The sequence below is a fragment of the Mus musculus genome, chromosome 15, assembly GCF_000001635.26.
Source record: "Mus musculus strain C57BL/6J chromosome 15, GRCm38.p6 C57BL/6J".
Taxonomy (NCBI): domain Eukaryota; kingdom Metazoa; phylum Chordata; class Mammalia; order Rodentia; family Muridae; genus Mus; species Mus musculus.
Genome location: NC_000081.6, coordinates 94,577,659 through 94,600,836, shown reverse-complemented (window position 1 = coordinate 94,600,836; position 23,178 = coordinate 94,577,659). Strand labels below are relative to the sequence as shown.

The following is a 23,178-nucleotide window of genomic DNA, read 5'->3' as shown; positions in this document are numbered from 1 at the left end:
AATTAGTTATTTTCAACTTTCTTCCAAGCAAAGCAATCTGTATGGGTAGAAGTCCCACTCAACATACTGAACCTTGAGACCCCCTCGGGACGGCCTCTGTTCGGTGGGGGGCGGGGGCGGGGTAAGGTCGTGATGAGCACAGGATGTGCAAACAAGCAGAGCTTCCACTCAAGCGTCCCAGAATTTGGCACACCAAAGTTTAAAGCCATAACCATTTGAAAAGTACAGTGCGGATTCGGGAGGCAGACTGGACATACGGGAACTTCACTCCTTTTCTGTCTTGCTCTGCCTTCCCATTCTGGTTCACAGCCAGCTATCTGGCCTCGCTATCATCATGGTCTTCCGTGTTCAGAAGTGACACTGCTGTGAAGACTATCGGTATTATTTCGCAGTGACGAAATGTTGATTGCCCAGTCAGCCAGCAGTTTTTTTCCACTTGGCACTTGTGGAGAGGCACTCCTTTGGTTTATGGCTATTGTAGCATCTTTGCAGCCTGTTACTGCTTATGGCTCTGGGCTCTTCACCTTGTATGCTACCTGACACCTTCACTCCTACCAAGTGACCTACTTTTCACTTCAGGGTCCTGAGCGGCTGGTTCCTGGCATTTTATAAGCAGGCTGCCTCGCCTGAAAGCTTACCTCCCTGTATCCTCATAACACCTCCTCTGCCTTCAGCACTTAGCTCTGCTTCAGTTCCTCAGACACCGACACCAGGGGATTCTGTTGTCAGAACCAAGGCCACAGGCACTGGTGAAACTCAGACTTCCCCGAATCCCTAAATAGCTTTGAACAACCTGCCCCAAGACTTAAAAGTCCTTAATTTCTAAACCACTAACAGATTTATATCCAAACATTAAGATATTCAAAAATCAACAAAAAGCATACATGGAAACAATAAACATAACATAGTATCAGGCACTTAATATAGTATATAGCATACATATCATATAGAATAAGTATAATAGACTAATAAACAAGTAATATGTGCTTGCAATATGATTATCTGTAAGAATTGCCCCCCTCCCCCAGTCATGTGTAAGATTCATTTTTGTCCCAATTTTTGCAAAGGAAGAAGCTGAGAATTCTAAGAGGTAGGTAATTTTTATTCTGAACCCTACATCTTGCAAGTGACAGAGTGAGATTTGAACCCAGGAGTATGTGAACCCAGAGCCAAGGTCACTACCCTGAACATTAATAATATATCAAAAACAACCTTGATCAGGACTTTACTTCCAGCACAGGGCCTGCGGGGCGGGGGTGGGGTGAGGATGGGGGGCAGGGCGGAGTGCAATAAAAGTTTGATGAATCAGTGAGCAAGTACCTTGCTGTGAATCAGTCTACTGGATTGGCTTCCAATTACCCGTTGTCCTAGTTAGCTTTCTGTTGCTGTGATAAAACACTGACCTAAAGCATTTGGCTGGGCTGGGTGTTTCATCTTACACTTCCAGGTCATCACTAAGGGAAGTCAGGCAGGCACACAAGGCCGGAATCTGGAGGTGGGACCTGAAGCGGAAACCTCAGAGGAGGGTCGCGAACTGCATTTTTATCTCTAGCACTCTCAGTTGGCTCTCTTGGACCCCGGGACCACCTGCCCCCAAGTGGCACCGCCCACATTTGGCTGGCCACTCCCACGTCAATCCTTAACCCAGAAAATTCCTCAGAAATAAGCCGACAGGCCAGTCTAATTCCTCAGGTGAGGTTCCTCCAGTTTGTGGAATGTAAGGTGGACCTGTGAAGCCTTGACCTGGTTAGTTCGATTAGTGTGGGGGAGGGGTGGGAGGTGGGCGTGGTGCAGAAGCAGAGGATGCAGCACAAGGGGGCCTTGTAGAGACACAAGGGGAGTGGGGGGGGGGGGAGCCAAGACAGCAACAAAACAAAGCGCCATAATGGTCAAAGCATCCTGGTGACGTTTACAGAAAAAAAAAAATGACCCGGTAATGATACATCCCCCAAAATAAGGGTCGCAATACCTACCATCTGCTAACTCGGCCCCTTCTCTCTCTTGTTTACCAACTCTCATGCAGCATTACCCAACTAGGTAGCCTCAGAAATGACACTAGGAGCCCTGGAGATTTTCTCACTGGGAACTACTTCCTTCTGAAGGCACTCACACTGAAACCTTCAATGTGCCATTTAACGTGCTTAGAGGTGTGTAACATCACTCACGAACATCATTTAATACTTCAAGTGTGCTTTGTGTTCCAGGCCTGAGCCGTCTCGAACAGACCATGTTACACTTCAAGGAGTTCTTTATTCCATCTCCTTTATCAGCATCCAAAATTCGCGGACCAGTGTGAATACACTGCAGAACTCACCGGGGACCTCACCCTCCTATTATCTTTCACAATAGCACAGTGGAAAATACCAGGCCACAGACAATGGCCACCTAAGAAAGCAAGACCGAGGTTAAACAAGAGGATCCTTCTCTGATTGGAGCCAGGGAAGTCGAGGGCTATGGTTACTTGGATATCTGCTCCTCTGTGAAAAAGCAACGTCTGGAGAGACATCAGCCAATGTTCTAACCTCTTGAAGTGAGCTGCTCTGAGGAGTGTAATGAACCCTGACGAGAAAAATGAACCTATAAGGCCAAAGTAAGATTGTCTCCAAAAAAATTCTGATGGGAGGGGGTGAGCATGACACCCATTAAAAAAAAAAAAAAAAAAAAAAAAAAGCCTGAAGAGAAAGTATGGAGGGTCAGGGGGTGGGCTCAGGGGGTGGGCTCCTCAGAGCACAACCTCCAGGGCAGCCTGGGGAGACACCATACAGAACTCTACTTGAGTCCTAGTATCTAAACTGGTCAGAATTCTCAAAGATGGGGGGCTAGTCCTACACCAGGAGACAAGACGCACCTGGACAAATCTGAACTTGAGAAACCCTTGCCTGAGAGTAGAGACTGGTATTATAGAGTTCCCCATTTCTTTGCACTAGTAATTGGTTTTCACGTGACTCTTCCCTTGGGGACGATGTCTGCTGTCTCTGTTTTCTTTTCAATTTGATTTTTGTTCTGAGACGGCATTTCACACTAGCCTAGGCTGCTCTGGATCTCACTATGTAAAGCAGGCTGGCCTCAAATTTGTGGTATTCCTCTTGCTTCTAACTCCAGAGTGCTGGGGCCATGGCCTTAAACATTTTGTACTCCGCTGTCACTTAATGTAGCAAATTTACTCAGCTGTCACTTAATGTAGCAAATTCACTCAGCTGTCACTTACTGTACCAAATTCAAGATAAGCAGTGCTTGTAGGAAACTCTGTTGCCCTGCAGAGAACACAGAGGAACAAATGGACAAATGTACCTCTGTGGAGGTTTGGGGCTTGTCCCAGTCTACCCTTCAATGACCCCGATTCTCCACAGATACTAGGTCACCCACAATGGACATGAAACAGCAGACAGAGGCTGCTTCTCCAAGAAGAGAAGACCATTTAGGATCTGTCGCTGAGAACTCAGAACAGACCCACCAGTGCCATTTCTGAGGCCGCAGGTAACAGAAGACAAACCAGCAACTGTAAAGTCTGAGGAAAGGGTTGATTTTTGCCCACATGTTAGTCAGCCTTTCTACAAAGTCGTCGTCAAGGAGAACTCAAAACCTTTTAAGATAATGAAGACCTTGTGATTTCTTACATAACCTTACGATGATGCATCAATGTTTAAGAAAATGTTGTAATTCAGAAATGTATGTATGTATGTATATATATATATATATATATATATATATACATATATATATATATATACATACACACACACACACATACACATATTTATATATCACTATATTTCCAGTTATCTTAGGTGCAAATCACATTAAAGCCTAAAAATTTAACTTTAAAAGGCATGATAGTTGAATAGGGGGTGGGGGTGGGGCGTTAGGAAGATGAAGGAACCCAAGCAGGAAGTAAAGGGAGTGGATTTGATGGAGAGGCATACCGTAATGAAACCCGTTATTATGTATAATTAATACATGGTAATTAAGTTAATAATAAAACTACACATTTAATAATAAATAATTTAATAATAATAAAATACACATTTAAACTAATAAAAAAATGCACTTAAAATAAGCCTCCGAAGGATAAAGGGGGGCTTATACTTTGACGGACCTACAGTATTTTAAAGACTGACCAACAGTTTGTACTCAGCTGCACTTCTGAGAAGGAACACTCCCTGGGCTGCCTGATTTACGTCTCTGGCAGAGCTATACAAAACGTTTGCCCGGGTCCTGTTCCACACAGAGAATATATCATACCAATTAACTTTAAATTTACCTCCAAAGCTATCTGTGCCTCTCTTTGCTGCCCAAATTCTCACAAACTGTAGTCTAAACTCCAGAAGCCCAGTGGGTTGTGTAATGCAGAGCCCACCCCCCACCCCACCCCCCATGAGCAGTCTGTTTCACACGTTCTCTCTTGCTTCACTACAGAGCTATGAAATGAGACAAACTCCTATATAACTGCTGAAGCAAAATGACTTATCTCGAAAAACGGGGGCCAGAAACAATGGTTATAAAACAGTTACCTTCTTAAAGAAATAAGCATAGAAGCAGCCATGCCACAGGCCAGTCTGTCACAGGCTCCACCCTCGCCCCCAGTTTCTTCCCATTTGGTGTGTTTACCACCCAATGTACAGCTTTGTGTTATTTTCTGATGTTTTGCTCTTTTTTTGAGACAGGATCTCCTGTAGCCTGGGAATGTCCTTAAACTCTGTGTACTTGAACATGATCTGGGACTTCCAGTCTTCCTAGGTCCTCCTCTCCTCCCAAAGGTGGGATTACAGGTGTGCGTCATCACCCCCAAGGCTTCAAGGGATCAAACCCATGGCTTCCTGCATGGCCAGCAAGCACTCTGGCCACTGAGCTACACCTTCAGCCCCTGTTTTGTTGTTGGTCTGTTTGTTAGTGTATGGTAAAATTTCCTGTAGCCAAGGCTCACCTTTCACTCACTGTGTAACCAAGGATGACCTTAAACTCTTGATTCTGTGTTTGTCACCCAGATGCTGCCGTATCTTATTAATAACTGATCTTATTAATAACATAATCTGTTAAGTCTCTCACTGGCATATCCCCAAACAAAAGCCACTGATCTCACCTACTTCCAAAAATAAACAGCACATCACAATGTTCTTATAAAACCCTGTTTATAAGAACCTCGTAGGAAAGGCAAATCCAGTTTACATCCTCATAGGAATGCTCCCTTCTCAGGCAGCTTAGAATGGACATGAAACAATTTTATCTTCTCAATGTTGCTGAATGTTACTCTCGCCCCTCCCATCTATCTCTTCTTCTTCTTCTTCTTCTTCTTCTTCTTCTTCTTCTTCTTCTTCTTCTTCTTCTTCTTCTTCTTCTTCTTCTTCTTCTTCTTCCTCTTCTTCCTCCTCTCCCTCCTCCTCCTTCCCCTCTTCCTCCTCCTCCTTCCTCTTCTTCCCTTTTTCCCCTTCTTCCCCCTTTCCCCTTCTTCCCCTTCTTCCCCTTCTCCTCTTTCTCCTCCCTCTCCTTCTCTTCCTCCTCCTTCTCCTCCTCCCTCTTTCTGTCTAAATAGCTCTTTTAACAACTCCTGTCAGGCATGGTAGCCCAGGCTTTTAATCCAAGCCCTGGGATGCAGAGGCAGGAGGATCTCTGAATTTGAGGCCAGCCTGGTCTACAAAGTGAGTCCAGGACAGCCAAGGCTGATTGCACTGAGGAAATCATGTCTCGAAAAATACAAAACAATAACAAACAAACAAATGAAGATACACCTCAGTAATAAAGAACAGACAAAACCCTGTTATACAAACCTGGCTTTGTATTTCTCCCGTGTACTACTTCCCAAACAGACTGCAAATCCTGAGCCCCAAATTCTTCATGCATGGAGTTGCAGGAGTCTGTTACAGTCTTCAAAATAGATAAAGAAAAGAAGAAAGAATGAAGAGGAGGAGGAAGAGGAGGAGGAGCAGGAGGAGGAGAAGAAGAAGGAGAAGAAGAAGAAGAAGAGGAGGAGGAGGAGGAGGAGGAGGAGGAGGAGGAGGAGAAGAAGAAGAAGAAGAAGAAGAAGAAGAAGAAGAAGAAGAAGAAGAAGAAGAAGAAGAAGAAGAAGAAGAAGAAGAAGAAGAAGAAGAAGAAACAGCTGTTCAGCTGTTCCCACAGTGGACTGATAGTGGACTAATTATTAGGGAACATCTCCCCCAAACCTCCACACACCATTTAAACATCAGCAGGATGTTGTTAGTAACATTCAAAAAGATAGAAGAGCATTTTGTGTTCAGAATGGTTCCCAAATATTCACACTAGCCATTTAAATCAACCCTGCCCCACTGCTCAGGAATATTAGAGACAGATGAAAAGAGATTTAGAATGTTGCTGCTGGAAATAAACAACATGGTGAGAATCTCATATATAATCCCATCTATGATCCCATCAATGACCCCATATATAATCAATCACATACGTAATCACACATACAGTCCTATATATAGTACATTAAACCCCTTGTTTCTATGTGTCTTCTCATACTTTGATTCTCATGAGCACATTTATCATGATCAACAGCTCTTTTGAAGCAAATGCCTCTGTTTCTTTTATTAGGAAGGCACCGACCACTTATTAGGGGCTCACTGGGGAGAGTAACAGAGAAATCACTGGCTTGAAGTGGTTCCAATCTTCAACCCAGTATCTTTGTTCTGTTTTTTCAATGGCTGTTTTGAAGATTGCAGAACCTGACTGGGATAAACATATCTCATTTCTCTTAAGTGTTTATGATCGCTTGATATCTATTGTGGGCCATTAGGAGTTATAGTTACACACAAATGATAAAAGTTACTTAATGTTTGATCTTCATTTTATGGCTTAGTGAGTTATTTTTATTATTCAATGCTTTATGAGTCTAGCTGTGTTATATAAGACACAGTAACAGTGTGGATTTATGAACACATTAAGGAATCAGCCTTGGATAATTGTTCTCGTTGATTAGGAATTCTATTTCAATTGCTTTAGTTATTTACTTATTCATTAAACAAGGTCTCCTGTAGCTGAAGCTGGCCTGGAGCTCACTATGTAGCTGGGTGGACCTTGAACTTTGGATCCTTCTGCCTCCACCTCCTGAATGCTGGGGTTTCAGATGTTTGCCACCAACTCCAGTGAGCCCTGGGGGATTTAACCCAAGGCTTCTACATGCACAGCAAGCACTCTGCAAACTCAGCTACATCAACATCCTGTTGGTTCTATGTTCTGATTTTGAAACATACTTGAAGTGGAAATGTCTGGTTTCTTTGGAAACTCCAAGCCTACACATACTATATAATAATATATTGTACAGGACCTGATGCTGTTATACACACACATATATGTATATATATACATATATATATATATATATATATACATATATGTGTATATACATATACATATATATATATATACACACATATGTGTATATACATATATATATATACCAATAGGTCAACAGACAAATATGACATGTATACATACATATATGGTAATATTTATATACATGACATACATATGTGTGTGTGTATGGCATATACACACCAATTGGTCAACAGACAAATATGACATATACATTTTTATGTGTGTATATGTATATACACACATATACATATATATTATACATATGGATCTTTTGCTTTTTTATGCTTTTAAAATTGAAGTGGAGGTTTGTTTGTTTGTGTTTTGAAGAAAGTCTAATTTCTGACATTTGGAAACCAGACCTGTTATCCTGAGCCTGAAGTCCCACTGGGGCATCAGTGAGCCAGAGCTGAACAGTAGATACCTCTTTTAAATAGAGCAGACCTGCACACATTTGGGTTTGTGACTTTAAATGCTTAGTTCTAACTACCAGCTATACCAGATCCTAAGTCTGTCTTCCAAGGGTGAGATCCCTCTCTGCTTTCATGGCCTTCCTGCTTTTGTGGCCTGGGGAAAGCAGCAGTCTGGCCCAGGCACCTTTGCACACACCTTTTCCTAGGAATTTGAAACTCGGCTTAAAGAAGCAATTTATTCTTTTTTACAACTAAATTACTTCCCAAGGATGTTTCAGTCTAAACAGTAAAAGTGTTTTGAAATAGACTTAGAAGGAAGTTCAAGGAACATCTTATTAGAGTTTGAGAGAAGAATAACAGGGCATGCGAGTTGTAAATTTCAGCCATTGCCAAGACAGACAAGAAAAAGGAGAGCTATGGTTTTTGAGTCACAGTTATGTCCACAAGCAGCTTCAGGAGGGGGGAGGTCTGGGGGACAGATGGCTAACTCTCCATCGTTCACCTGACCCACAGACACTGAAAGGAAAAAGAAGAGAGCCTGGAAGCTTTCTGCCTTTGAGCCTTGCTTAAATGTAAAGTGGAGGAAAGGAAAGTGGCCATTAGTGGGAAATGACAACCATAGAGTTGTCTTCTTGTAGGAGAGAGGCACTCACTGTGAGTTTATGGCTTCCTGATTCTCCTTGCACACAAGGTTGCAATGCAGGCTTTTGAGCATCTGTTCCTCCTTTCCACACAAGGAGGGTGTCCTTTTGTCAACACTTCTCCGTCTCCACTCTCCCTGAACAGTCCTGCAGGCAATCAGGCTCATCGGACACATTTGTAAGGTTCTGAGAAGAACAAATGTTCCCAGTCTAGCCTGATGTCACTGGACTCAACTGTGAGCCTCCAAATAATTTGGTAAATGTGCTTGTTAATGTTGCAATGTTTCATGATATTAAAAAACAAATGTGGGATTTTTTTTTTTTTTTTTTTTTTTTTTTTTTGAGAATGGGGAAGGGTAATAGAAGCTGAAAAGCCTAAGAGGTTCAAGAAAGAGAAGTCTCACAATTGTCTCTCCTTAGGATTAAAAATACTATGAGAGGCCTCAGGGGGTAGTGCATGCTTTAATTCCAGCACTCTGGAGACAGAGAGACAGAAGGAACTCTGTGAGTTCCAGGGCCAGACTGGTCTACAGAGCAAGCTCCAGGTCAGCCAGGACTACGCTGAGAAACCCTGTCTCAGTAACACAACAACAACATATAAAGAGGAGGCGATATCAGGACTCTGTTGAGGTCTCCGACCCTTGTAAATTTTACATAAACGACCGAGTCTGCAGAAAGAAAAGGCAAGGACTTGCTGGGGGATGACATGCAGGAACCAAACCTAATTGGGCTTTCTTCTTCTCAGGCTAAACACACAATGGTCCTTTCTAAGCATGGATATAGGAAAAAAAAATTTTTAAGTGTCATCAGTATTTTTTTTTAAGTAGTGTCAGCTTCTGTAATCAACAGGACATGAATCAGCTAAAAACCCTGCAAGCAAACCCTACAATTTTCCCCTTGTGCAACAACAGTTCAGTTAAAACTGGTAAATCAGGCTGGACCATTACGCCGCTGGGAAGACCGTGTTGGAATGGAACACCTCCCAAGGAAGTCCCCAAACCCAGATTTTATGGGGCTAATCCATGGTGTGAAGATCTGTTAAAGGAACCGAGTTGAGATCACAAGCACCAGCACACAGCATTTTTTTTTCCCTTATGGTCTCCACAAAGAAAAGCAGTTGCAGGCCTATTTAGTGGCTTATTTAAAATGCTTTATACTCGAAGAGGGACTCCATACCTTGTCATTATGTCATTTGCCTGAATCGAGTTTGAATATAAAAAAATAAATATATTTATTAGTCCAAGGCTTTAAAATCTAGAGCTAGAGTTCTACTTAGAAAACATACATAAAAATAAACAATAGAATAAACTTTCACAGGGGAATGCATGCCGATAAAAGTGTACAGTGAGAAAGAACGGTAACTCCTGTCTGCTGTTTCCATACAAATGTATTGCATCCAGGTAACTACGAACACACATTTGACTTGAAGCAATCAAAGGCTAACCTAAAGCAAAGCTCTGTTAATGGTTTCCAAGGGTAGAGCTGACCACAGAGAGATATTCAGGTCAGCTCAATGGCTCAGTGGTTTCACACTCAGTTCTTTGGGGGAACCAGAGAAAGGACAATGAGGTCTCTTAAAGTGCTATGAGCTGAAATTTCCAGAAAAAAAAAAAAGCCACCCCAAACCTGTTCAAGACTCAAAAAGGTTGCCTAGCTGATTAGAAGTGCCTGATTGTGTAGGACTGTGGTGTAGGTCCTAAGCTGAATTATCTTGGGCCATCCCAGTTACTAGCCACTTCTGAGTCCATCCTTGGAAATGTACAGACCACTTAGCTTCTCCCATTGAAAGGTTAAAGATGCCCTCTTCAGATAATATCTGAACCAGTAGCAGAAATTTCGCCACTTTGGGTATAGCCCCATGTCCCCACCAAATATATTTTAAAGATGATTTGTGATTTTCTTTTGTTCTGGTACTAAAAAAAAAATTCATAAGTCTGTTACCAAGTTGAAACATGATATTTGGGATGGGGTGTCACCTGAATTAGTGCCTCCTCCCCGCCTGATAGGGCACATATTTGATTTCAGAATAGACTTTTTTTTCTCTTTTTTGAGGTGAGAACAGTGGTTTTGTGTGATAGTGACCAATTGAAAAGTGAACAGCTTGAGATTCAAATCACGGGGAAAATAATGGAGAACTCTACAGTCTCTTATTTTAAAGTGGGCCAGGAGTGGTCTTGAGCCCCATCTTGCTTTGCAAATGTTTAACTGTTTTATCTTTCGCCTTAAAATGGTCTTTTCTTTACAGCAAAGGATATGTCTTTCATGTAGAAAGCGTTTGTTTCGGAAAATGGCCATTTTTCCCTCTAAAGCATTTTGATGAGGTGTGTCGCTGCGGCGTGTGATAGACACACAGCCCACTGCCAGAAGGTGCATCCTGGACAGAAACAGCAGCGGGGGGGGGGGGGGGGGGGGCAAGGGGGGGTGATTGCCGGGAAAGGGCATGGCCAATGGCTTAAGGGGCGGGGCTTGTGACGACAATGAAAGTAGCCAGTGAAAGAACAGGGGGCGGGATCCTAGGCGGGGTCTATGTCGCGCTGGAGAGCGGGGCTGGTGCTGGGGGCGGGGCTGAGAGTCGCGGGCCGATGACGCACAGGCGGAGCCGCTACTTCCTGGATCCGCCGGCCGGGGCCGCTACCGCACCCTGCGCCGGAGCCGGGAGCCTGGGGCCGCCGCCATGTCCCACCAGACAGGCATCCAAGGTAACGGCGCCACGGGGCAGGGGCTCCCGGGAGGCTGCGGGCCGGAACGCTGGAGGCGCGCACGGCATTGGAGCTGCTCTGGGTGCGACGGCCCCGACTGTGTCCCTCGCGGCCCTCCCCGGCGGCCGCCACGTAACAGGCCGGTGGTGGCTGCCAGAGAACCGAGGATGTGAGGATGTCCCGGGCGACCCCGCTGCATCCCGGCCCCCGTGCCGAGAGCAGGAAGACCGAAGCTGGCTGGGCTCCTGCCGCCGGCCAGCCGAGCGACTTTTTCCTCGGGACCCGCCAAAGGAGATTGCTCCAGCACTCAGATCGTTTGAAAACCAAACAGCTCCCACCGCTGTAGGCTGCCTCCCGAACTCCCCGGATTTTTCTCTCAGAACGCGGGTGTGCCTTCCTTCCGGAGAAATCCCGAGTAGGGAGTGTTTTTCCATCTTTGGATGCTTGCACCCCAGGCAGCTGCAAAGTCTGATCTGTGTAGCTGCACCTCATGAACCCCGTGGAGACAGTCGAATGTGCAGTTTACTTGTGTATCTTACTCGCCGTTTATTATTTCCTGGTTGGAAAATAGGCAACTTGGACGTACTCAACCTCCTACGGAATCAAATAATATATCCCGGGGTTATTTAACGAGTTCTAATATAAACTAGAGCACTTCCCGTAATAGTTAACCGAGCCTTTCCCCCGGGTGACCACTTAATAACTTGTTTTGTGTTTTAAGGGTTTTTGACACTACCACTTAATTCTGTGCACATGCAGGCAAAAATAGTCTCCGATCTAACAACACTTAATCTCCCCCGTGTTACTTATGACATTTAAATATATCAAAATTATTGTTTAATGTTTGAGCCTTTTATATAACAAGACATAAATATTAGTCTTGCTTGGCAATCAACAACACAAGACCGAATTTGAAGCAATGATGACTACACAAGGGATAGGTTATTAAATGTTTATTTCCTGGGTGGCTTCTATAACTTTTTACAAAGAGATGCAAGAAAAATGTAAGATCTAGTGTATTTTACAGGTTTTTTCTTTAATCAGTATATGAGATTTGATCCTGTTGTTCTTGATGGACAGATACAGGACATGATTTGATGAAGGAGCACACATCACAAACTTAAAATTGGACTATTAGAAGCAACTTGTTAACATTTTCAAACATGGAGCAATTTGTCTGTTACTGGGTTTGACTGAAAGCATTCACCCTAGTGTTACTTCTGCTACTGAGTTCTGTGGCTAAAATGTTGAAGTTCCTGTACTTCTAAATGCTAGTATTTAGTTTTTGCTCCTCGCCAAGGCCGGTATTTTATGCTTCTGTTTTATAGTAACAATAAGAAGGGCCTGTATGCTCCACATGTTTCTTTAATTTATGTTTTCTTTAGGTGAATACAAACTAAACTACTTCTAGGTTTAAACACTTTTTCCCTTTATCATTTTCCACAGCAAGCGAAGATGTCAAAGAGATCTTTGCCCGAGCCAGAAACGGGAAATACAGACTTCTGAAAATATCTATCGAAAATGGTTAGTTAACAGTTTTAAGATACTCTGTGCCCCTGGAGGGTTAGCTGTTACAGTTTCAGGTTTCCAAGCCTTATGAGTAATTTGAACTATTAATCAGCATGAAGCAAGTTCAGAGCTTGCCTTTCAGCCTGTTTTCCTTTTAAACTGGGGGCGGCCATTGCGGAGACAGCAGGTGCTTTCTGGTGTGGAGGCTTCACCTGTTGTGTGTTTTTCTGCAGCACAATCTATGTCTAATGTCAGTGCTTCTAGAATGAAAATCAGTAGCTGGGCATTTATTGAAAACAAAACTAATTATTTTGTGAGTTGTTCAATGAGCTGTGTTTTGAAGTAGAAACATTTGAGATACTTGTTTGTTTATTGCTTGATTGGATCATACAGAGATCCTTTCTTGTTTGCAAACGTTCTGAGAAAATGGCAAATTATAAATTGACTCCTTAATGTTAATTTTATGAACAGGGAAACTGGCTGAGTGGCTATATCTGATAGGAGATGGATTTGAAGAAACTGTTAATAACTCGATGTTGAAATGAATGTGCTGAAAATATTCTGTTGGCCTCAAATACCCTAAGACATTTTGTTTTGGAAAAATAACTTGTTTTTTTTCATAAACTGGAAATAAACTAAGTTTGTTTTCCATTTTCTGCTTATATATTTAACTGTGAAACTAGTTTAGGAAATCTTAAAGTCTGTAGGAACAAATGTATATACTTCAAAGCAGCTAAAATTGTGACGGTCAGTAAGCAAAATGGAAAGATAAAATGTATCTAATTCATACTTTAGGAAGAAAATTTCTATTTCTTAAATATTTTCCAATTGTTTTTTTAATCTTGAGAAAATTGTTAAACTAGTAAGTTTCAGAGAATGGAAACATAAATACCCACCTCTTAACTTAATGACCTAGTACTTTATAGTTTGTTCCAGACCTTGTTAACTGTTACTGTCTCTCTAATGAAGGACAGCTTTGACAGCTGTACTTTTCTTTTCGTGGAGCATCTACAGTTGGAAAGATAGATAGAGACACACACACACACATATATAAAATCCATCATCTTTAGCACATAATGCTGTTTTTAAGTTCATATAAAGTGCATATTGTTATATTCTTGATCTTTATTTCTGGGATTTCTGGTGGATTTGTGTTGCTAGCATATGATGACTTTAAAACACAAACAGTATTTTTATGTGACTGTACCACGGCGTGTTCTCTTACGGGGAAGGTGGAAGCTGTCGTGGGTTTGCCCTGTTGCTGTGTCGTGCTGAAGTGCATGTCTGTCTGTGGGGACAGACAGCTGCCTGGGAAAACACCCTTCATAATCTTACATAGTTCTACAAGACAGCACTTGAAGCGTGTGGCGACTCGCAGTTGTAGTTTGTGTTCAGGCAACAGTTAAACCGAGTAGTGTTGTTAGTAGGAGCTGAAGCTTGCTTTGTAGTTCTTTATAATTTAATAATTAATTTCAAGAATTACAGTTTTGAGTCATAAATGAAGTTGTATATATGGTATAAAATTTTATATCTCTATATGTGATCATTTTCAACATTTTAACAAATAGAACTCTGCTTGACCTCTACTTGAACATTTAACTGCACTGTTACTATAGGAGTTGAGACCTACGTCACTCTTCTTGTCTTCATTAGTTTAGCGTCCGATACGACACTGCATTCATCTGTTTCAAATTCTCCTTTCATAGAGCAACTGGTGGTTGGCTCCTGTAGTCCACCTTCAGACTCCTGGGAACAGGACTACGACTCCTTTGTCTTGCCCCTGCTGGAGGACAAGCAGCCGTGCTATGTATTATTCAGGTTAGACTCTCAGAATGCCCAGGGATATGAATGGATATTCATTGCATGGTCTCCAGATCATTCTCATGTGAGTAATTTTTTTGTAGTTTTGGTTTGCTTGTTTGTTTGTTTGTTTGTTTGTTTGGCGTTAAATGCTAGGAAGAATTTTTTTTTAATGAAGTATTTTCAGGCTAAAGGAAGGGTTAGAAGCGGCAGTCTTTTCCCATAGAGGGATAATCTTTCCCCCCAAACACACAAACATCTGATAGTAGACGGAAATACAGCAAAAGGTGGAATTGGATGTGAATGTTGCTCGGTATTTTAAAGAATCTGGGGTTTATGATAAGAAGCTGACTTTTTAATACCATCTAGATATTCTGAAAAGATTACCTGATTTTCATTCTGTCTGGAAGAAATAGCAGATTTCCCTGTTTGGAATTATGAAATCGTTTGTGCTAATTAATCGTGACCCCTGAGAGCTTCTCCGGCTCCTCACTAATCGAGCACATGTCCATCCCAGTGTTGCTCCCCCAGCAGCATCCGCCATCCCGAGCCCAGGAACACGTGATGCTTACCCAGTAGCTTTGAGTCAAATAGCACGGCAAAGGCTGCTTTGTATTGATCCCCCTCGTAGTTTCAAACAGTACTTTAGGCTATTCTTTATTCTAACAGCCAGTTTTGTACTTTGTAAAGCCAGGAGCTTATTTTGTATTTTAAACAAGCATCCTACATAATTTAAGACCTACCGTAACGGTTATTAATGGTTTAGACACCCATTTTACAGCTGTCAGTGTCAGCCTGATCTGTTTAAGTACTGAAGATTTTAATACATCCGTGCTTTTATAATGGTATATTTTATAAAATTAATACTGTTAACATCTAAAACCTTCACAATTGCATAGGTACGTCAGAAAATGCTGTATGCGGCAACAAGAGCGACTCTGAAGAAAGAATTTGGAGGTGGCCACATTAAAGATGAAGTGTTTGGAACAGTAAAGGTGCAAAACTTATATTTATTTTAAAAACCTTACATTTATATGTGTTTTTTTATGTTTCAAAACAAAAATAAACCAAAGCTGGTGAAGCCTGGCGTGGTGAGCCAAACCTGTTGTAATCACAGCATGTGGGAGGGAGGGAGGGAGGCAACACACTCTGAGGGTGGGAGCAGCCTGGTCTACAGACTGAGTTCCAGGACAGCCAGTGCTGCACAGAGAGACCCTATCTCAGAATAACAAAAGGGGAAAGGTGAAAGAAGATAGATAGGGGTTTCAGTGTCCCGGTCTATAAGCGTGAGATGGGCATTGTTCTAGCTCAAGATTTGCAAGTTTGTGCTATTAACTTTGCTTGTCTCTATTTGGTGTTGAGAATAAACACTATTGCGATGCACTTATCCTTTAGTTTGTGTGCTGCATTGATACATTTATGATTTATTTATGAATTAAGATGGTTAGACTACTTAAACCAGCTGGCAAATGCGTCAGAAGATGACATGCTTTAGCCAGTAGAGGGGGTGATTTCCCTCCCTGTGAGCCAGGAGGTGTGCTGGCCTCTCAGCTTTCTCACTTGTGGCCTTCCGAGGGCAGCATGCTCATGAGTATGCCTCTTTGACTTGCTTCTTGTGTGATGAATACTTGTGCAGATACCATATAAGTGACTTTAATATAGGATTTAGACTGAGTGAATGACTCCGAACAGTTTGAATTCCCATGGGGCATGCTGACTCTGGGGGGGGGGGGGGCCCGCGGCTCGAAGCTTGACCAGACTGAGACAGAAGATGTATGCTTCCTGCCTTGAGGACCAGAGGAGGATGCAGTTGTTCTGAAGCCCTCGGCACAGGGCAGAAGCTGGGCGAGAGAGAAGCCTCCGGCTGGGAGCGTCTTTTTCTCTATTGCGTTGTTTTCTAGTGTAACCTCACCATGTTGTATTACCGGGGAATAATAGTTTATGTCTTTGCGTACAGGAGGACGTATCATTACATGGATATAAAAAGTATTTGCTGTCCCAGTCTTCCCCTGCCCCGCTGACCGCCGCTGAGGAAGAATTACGGCAGATTAAAATCAACGAGGTAGGTCACAGACAACCTAAACCTGCTTCAGGGTGTCCAGCGTCAGGACAGCGTGTTTAGTGCATAGACCTGGGGGACCCACAAGTTGGGTCCCTTAGGTTTATTCTGTTTAGGTTAAAAACTGATCTGTGTGCTTTACGTGTTTTCAGAAGCAAGTAAAACATTCATATTAAAGTAACAGCAGTTCCTAGAGGGCTGTCCCTGAGATCACAGAGTTAATACAGACTTCCTGCGGGAAGCTCTGCCCTGTGAGGACAGAGAACAGAGGAAAGTGTGTTACCCAGCGACTGCAAAGAGCTTTCCACAGCTGCAGAAAGAACATCTCTAAAGACCATGGTACTTCAGGGACTGGTGTCTACTGAAGAGAGTAAACTTAAGATGCCAGGGGCTGCTCACATTTCTAGGCAGGCTTTCATTTCTGTGACCTTGGATGGAGACGTGTGTGGGAAGCTGAGAATTTGTGAAGCACATTGGAGCCAGGGTTTAATGCTTTTCCTCAGCCATCTTAGTTGGCTTTTATAATGGCTCTCTTTCCACTGAAACTACAGAGAAGAGCATAGTGCCCCAAACCTCTGTCCACTCTTCCTCATCATAGGCTGGGCCAGCCTGGCGATGGCTCAGTGACTTTAATAATCTGTCCATAGCAAGGATCTAGCATATATTTTAAACTAAAGTTGAGTAGGGCTTTTTATGTGACCTTACAGGTTTGATAGTTTGTTTTGTTTCTTGCAATCAGAACCCAGAGGATCACACTGGGGTATGCGCTTGCATCTGTTCTGTAACGTTCTCATGATCAGAATCACGCTGTAGAGTTCATTCATCTCTTAAGTAAAGTTTGCATTCTGCTTCTTGCTGCAATGTTGCAGATGAGGCCCTCTCATAGCTGTCATTTCTCAAGTGGAAAATTCGTGTGCACCGAGACGCTTCCTGGAAGCGCCCTCCTCTCGTCTACGGAGCATTGTTTAGTACAGAAAGCCCCACATCTGGAATGTGCACAGCTGGAGCTTGTTGAGCCATGTGTTCTGTCTGTGTCCCGCGTCCTCCTCCCGTCAGTGCATGGTGTCTGTGCTGCATCTCACGTCCAGTAGAACAGAGTAGAGGCCTGTGCACACTGGACACATTTTTCCCTTCAGAAATCCTAGCAAGAAAAGTTTGTGCTTAAAGAGGTAAAGCTGATGGCACTCTGGAAGAGCATCTGTAGCTGCTTGAACCTGAGCCAGCCTGAGCTAAGGACACACCTCAGCCCTAACACTGCTGTCCAAGCATCCCTCCCAGTCGTTCACAGCCGTGTGTCATGCACTCTGCATGTCCACAGTATGCTAGCAAGGCAGTAAGCCAGTGTGAGAAATGATTTGCCTCCTGCGTTTAAAATGTTTTAAGGATTTGAACCATAGACTGGGAAAGGGTAAATGAGATATGCTGTATTTTTTAAAGTACTATATTTTTGCCAGTGGACACTGTTGAATACTGAAGCGTCACCAGTCAATTATATCTGTCGTACTCAGGTCCAAACTGATGTGAGTGTGGACACAAAGCACCAGACACTCCAAGGCGTAGCCTTTCCTATTTCTCGAGATGCCTTCCAGGCTTTGGAGAAGCTGAGTAAGAAGCAGCTCAACTATGTGCAGTTGGTAAGAGACGGTGCCTCCCTCGACAGGGGCTCCTCTGCATGCTGGCTTATGGCTTGGATAACTCTGACTTTTAACTAGCCTTATGGTTTTGTTCTTCCTGTCCTTTTATTAATGTTTTTTCTTTTCAGGCAGGGTCTCACTCTTTATTTACTTTTTTAAATCACAGAGTACTTTATGTGAAAAAGTCAGATAGTCCACTGCCAGGGCCTGCCAGCTGGCAAGAGCTAAAGGGGCACAGCATCCAGGGCAAAAGACTGATGACCTCTGGCCTGGGAGCTCTCTGCTCTGTGCTTCAGTAAGCGCTGGGAAACTTAACCCCTATTTACTCTATACACTTAATATGTAATTCCCTGGCAATCATCCTGCTGTAGAGCAGCCGGGAGTTCAGTAGAGGATTTATTGCTAGTGTTCCTTTTTCTGCTGAGTCAGCCAGAAGCCTTTCGCTGGCCAGGGAGCTCATTAACTTTTAACCAGAGAGAAAAAGCAAAGGAAAGATGTCACTCACAGACATACACACCCAAAGAGGGAAGGAAAGATGTCACTCACACAGACGTGCACACCCAATAAAGCGGGAAATGGCTGCAGTGCCTTTTGTTATTGCTTTCAGCCTTTTATATCCTAACACAAAGCGTCCTCTGTGTGAGGAAGAATTGCCTGCTAGGTAAAAGGTCGCATGCAGGGAGTAACAGGATATCACTAATAAGGTCAAAGCAGTGTTTCCATCTGTAAACTCATTATAAGTTCAAAGCTAGTTACACTCTTTACATGGCCTTGGCTTGCTGCACACCTGTGGCCTCATCCTTGGACCTGAATGTTTTGCTGGATCACAAATTTGTCCCAAGCCTATTTCTCTTTTTGTTGTAATTATGAAAACTCAGTTGTATTTCTTATTATGAAGCCTTTACTTACTATTACGACGAATGGGCACATTCTATTCTTAATACTAACTTTATTACGTCTTTCTAGCAAAACAACCATATCTTAAAACTTTATTCCTAACCTTATTTGATTCAAATCAGGGAAGTTTGTAAAGTCATTAATTTATCTAAAAAGCATTAATTCATGAATGTTTATCTTTATGTTGATCTGCAGAAAATCTACTCAATAGGGTAGGCTAATGCCCACGGATTATTATATTAATTTAATAATAACAGGAAAGACATTTCAGCTACAAGAAACAGTCTTGAGATGAAGTCTTTCTGGGACCTTGCCTCTCAGAGCTCGCCCATTTTAGTTCATGCAAGAAGGTGGGCCTCCTCTGGGAAGGCCTTAGCATCTCTTCGATGGCTCCTGACAGTCTACACCTCTGTACATCATCTTTGACTCTCATCTAAGTTAATTTATGTTTTACCTGTTTCACAAGTGCTGTTTCTTTTTGATAGGAAATAGATATAAAAAATGAAACAATAATTTTGGCCAACACAGAAAATACAGAACTGAGAGATTTGCCAAAGAGGATTCCCAAGGATTCAGCGCGTTACCATTTCTTTCTGTACAAGCATTCCCACGAAGGAGACTACTTAGAGTCCGTAGGTATGTGACGCCTGCCTTGTCTTCCGTGTGGTACCTTCTGTCTCAGCACTGTATGCTTCTGAGCTTCTTGCCAGGAGCTTAGATGCAATTTGAGGAAGGTTATAGACTTGCTTTTGTTGACATTTCTACTTGTTGTTATTTGAACTTACAGTTTTTATTTATTCGATGCCTGGATACACGTGCAGCATAAGAGAGCGGATGCTGTATTCCAGCTGCAAGAGCCCTCTGCTCGAGATTGTAGAGCGACAGCTACAGATGGATGTGATCAGAAAGGTGGGCCGTGCCGTTTCAGCATACGGATGTTGCTCCAGTCTGCCCTTCATTCCCATGCTGTCCAGTGTGGTGTCGTGGCTCACACAGGAGAGTACTTAGTCTTAGGGTTTCCATCCTCAGTCCTTGGAGCCTGCAGAGTGCCCTGTCTTAGCCCATGGTTAGATATGCGCTAAGTGCGTGGTAGCTATAAGCCACTGTGGCTGGCTAAGTGTAAACAGAATAAAATGTAAGATTCCCTTCCTTAACACTGATTATCACTAGTGCTCACTGGCCATCTGTAGCATTAGGATTGCAACATATAGAACATTTCTGCAGTTTACAAAGTGGGGTGTTGCTACCAGATCTCCATATATCTTCTTAAAGGCCGCTAGGATATAGGCAAAGATTCTTCCTTATCAACCGCTGGTGTTGGGTGCTGAGCCTGGGGCAGTTCTAGATCCCGTCCATCACTCAGTGTATGCTAGCACCTTTCACAAAGGGTCAGCTGACGCTGCACAAGACCAGACAGCAAACCTCTTAGGCTTTGCCAGCAGACCTGGGTGTCTTCCCCTTGTTTTTGAAGCCCCTTAAAGTGTGAATTGCCCTAAAGTTGGGCTGGAGATTTGGTCTGTGGGCCATCGCTGGCCTAGCCCTGTTGTAGAGAGACTCTAGGTAGCCCAGGGGATGAAGGAGCAAGTGAGGGGTTTGAATTCATAAGGCAGGGCAGCTGGAGGCCGCAGTGCTCGCTGCTGCCGGGAAATGTTACCTTTAGAGCCGCGCTGAGAGGCTGCACTAGTGTCTCCCAGAAGGGATGGAAGGCAGCAGGCGTTACAGCCGCAGCCCTTGCTTGTTCTCATGTGGAAGGTGTGGGTACACTCATGGAGGCATCCGCAGCTGGGCGCCGGCGTACAGTGCGGCAGTTGTGAAGGTTCCCTGACGTTGTTTAACCCCGGTGGTGCCTTCCTCTCTTGCAGATTGAGATAGACAATGGGGATGAGCTGACTGCGGATTTCCTGTACGATGAAGTCCACCCCAAGCAGCATGCACATAAGCAGAGTTTTGCTAAACCGAAAGGTCCTGCGGGAAAGAGGGGGATCCGAAGATTGATTAGGGGCCCAGCGGAAGCAGAAGCCACTACTGACTAGAACTGTCGTATTAAATGTTGCAATATAGTTTTGTAAAGTTTCCAGCTTTTAGTACAAGGAGAACTGAAATCATTCCATGTTGATAGAGTTGGGAGGAAAATTGTACTTTTTGAAAAATAGCACTTTTCACTTCTATGTATTTTTTAAATTAATGCTATAGAAGACTCATGATTTTTATTTTTTAGTTAAAACTAGACAAGGTTTCAACATAGTGATGTTTGGTTTTGTCACACTGTTTTCATAACGTGTTGATTCCACACTTTCACATAATCTTCAATATTTCCCATAGGTGGGCCAGTTCCACCAAGCATAAGGTCTTGCTCTGTAGAACTCTGTAGTGAGGTCTAACGTTCCCTATGAAGGGAAGCGAACGACGAACAACCCTGAGATACTCACACCTGTCGAGTGTGTTAAGGAGCCTGGGAGGAGGCGGGCAGCTGATTGCTTTGAGCATGCTCAGGAAGGGCTGTCTGCCGCGGTGGAGAAAGGCAAACTGCAGCAGGGCTTCCTGTCCCTCCTCTCCATTGTAGTAGCATCAGATCTCAGAAACGAAGTTCACACTGAAGCTCGAAAGGTACCAGACAGTGCAGGCTTCCCATCCCATCCCCCGCCCCCCTGCACTGGAAGACTCGCGTCCAGTAAGGTCTTTGCAGAACTTTCGAGCTATCTATTTCCAAAGTGAGTCCAGAGGGCTGACGCCAGACGTTCATGTTCGAAAGCCAAGGATCGCTCAAAAAAAAACAAAACTAAAGAAAAATGTTGGAAGTTTCAAGGGGTTTTTTTTTTTTTTTTTTTGGTTTTGTGTTTTGTTTTTGTTTTTGTTTTTCTCTTTGAAACCATGTATCTTAAAGCAAATTGTCCTGTTGCTTGGGAGCAAGTGTTCAGATCTAAAATTATTGATTTCTACTACTTAGTAGGCTGACACAGATAATACTTAGCCCAGGGATCTTGTTTCAGTGAATAATGTCTCAGAACACGGGTTGTCTGAAGCTTTGTGTTTTCAGTTACAACCTAGAGAGTTTAGAGCCTCAAGAGTTCTTTGTTACTTGAAATAGAGGGAGTTAGAACACTTGGTGATTTCATCTGCTAAACCTGCTGCAGAGCCATAACTGAGAAGTTCTGAAGTGGACCATCGTGTCCAGGACCTGGAAGTCCTCGACCTGAACTTCATGCTGCACAAGATAATGTCAGTAATGTACATTTCATGGTATGAAATATGAAGCACCCATTGCAGAGCCTTATTATCTAATACACACGCCTTTCAGAAATTCAGCGTGTATTCACATAGACCATAAGAGGAATTACAGGCTGATGGAAATTTTTTAAAATAGATTTGATTATTGTGTGTTTTGTTTGTTTACAAATACGTAGACTTTACTACTTACATATGCAGGACAGTCGACAGTGACGTCACACTTGTTTACGAGAGGTAAACTTTTTAGTTGTACGTGTGTACAGTTGTCACACGTGCCATAGAGTGCTGCACTGAGAGTCCTGGAGCCCTGTCTAGACCATCACCACAGCTGCCACTTCAAGCAGAGGGAGCACTACGTGTCCTGGATCCAGAGCCAGTGGGGGACTGTTCTGAGGCATCACGTGCAACGATGCTCTGAAGCCTAGTACACTACATCGAAGTCAATGCACATTCCAGAATATAGATGTGATCCTGTAACCCTACTAACGATTAAACCAATGATTGCTGAGAATCACGTATGCATTTGTTTTAGGGTATAACTCATTGTTTACACTATGTTTTAGGTGACAATAGATGTGAATAACATCCCCAATAAATTTATATAGCAGTGAAAAATTACATGTCTTCTGTGGACATTTTATAAGTGCATTTTATATCAATAAAATTTTTCTCTTTGAGTTGTGTATGTTGGCTTTCTGGTACATTTTAAGTGCTTGGATAATTTTGCACAGTCCAATACCTGCTGATTCTATGTGATGATTTCATTAGACTGCTTAATTTTACAAAATTTTAACTAGTTGAAAACCTCGGCAAGAACGGTTATGAGCACCGAGTGCTTAATGTAGATTAAAGTTGCTCTACAGAAATGTAGCAAGGATGAAAAATACATCTAGTTGCTGAGTTCCCTCTATGATAAAAAGCACCGCCTTGAGATAGTGGTGGGTGCCTGAATTTCCAGCACGTTCC

The 23,178-nt window shown here is 43.0% G+C and overlaps 1 protein-coding gene and 1 long non-coding RNA gene across 3 annotated transcripts; both read left to right on the top strand.

The window, feature by feature from the left end:
• Positions 1 to 1,411: 1,411 nt before the first annotated feature.
• Gm30754 lies at positions 1,412 to 5,312 on the top strand. The gene is made up of 4 exons (XR_384359.3): positions 1,412 to 1,692; positions 2,205 to 2,590; positions 3,351 to 3,477; positions 4,665 to 5,312. It is a non-coding gene; the product is annotated as a predicted gene, 30754 (long non-coding RNA).
• A 5,640-nt stretch (positions 5,313 to 10,952) lies between these two features.
• Twf1 (twinfilin actin binding protein 1) lies at positions 10,953 to 22,889 on the top strand. Of its 2 annotated transcripts, NM_008971.4 has the most exons (9): positions 11,013 to 11,085; positions 12,532 to 12,609; positions 14,301 to 14,479; positions 15,294 to 15,389; positions 16,352 to 16,456; positions 17,962 to 18,087; positions 19,470 to 19,620; positions 19,772 to 19,893; positions 20,847 to 22,889. In NM_008971.4, exons 1-9 carry the CDS (start codon positions 11,061 to 11,063, stop codon positions 21,015 to 21,017), a joined length of 1,053 nt encoding a protein of 350 aa, NP_032997.3. In that variant the 5' UTR covers positions 11,013 to 11,060; the 3' UTR covers positions 21,018 to 22,889. The 2 variants fall into 2 exon arrangements, with proteins under 2 accessions (XP_006520701.1, NP_032997.3); XM_006520638.1 differs by lacking the exon at positions 12,532 to 12,609 and having other exon boundaries at positions 10,953 to 11,085.
• The last annotated feature ends 289 nt before the right edge of the window (positions 22,890 to 23,178 follow it).

Excerpts from the sequence above, each read along its gene's own strand:
- Twf1 (NM_008971.4), top strand. The coding sequence starts at position 11,061 with ATGTCCCACCAGACAGGCATCCAAG. Across the intron at positions 14,480-15,293 it reads GGTCTCCAGATCATTCTCAT|GTACGTCAGAAAATGCTGTA; the intron begins GTGAGTAATTTT and ends ACAATTGCATAG. Across the intron at positions 18,088-19,469 it reads AGCTCAACTATGTGCAGTTG|GAAATAGATATAAAAAATGA; the intron begins GTAAGAGACGGT and ends TCTTTTTGATAG.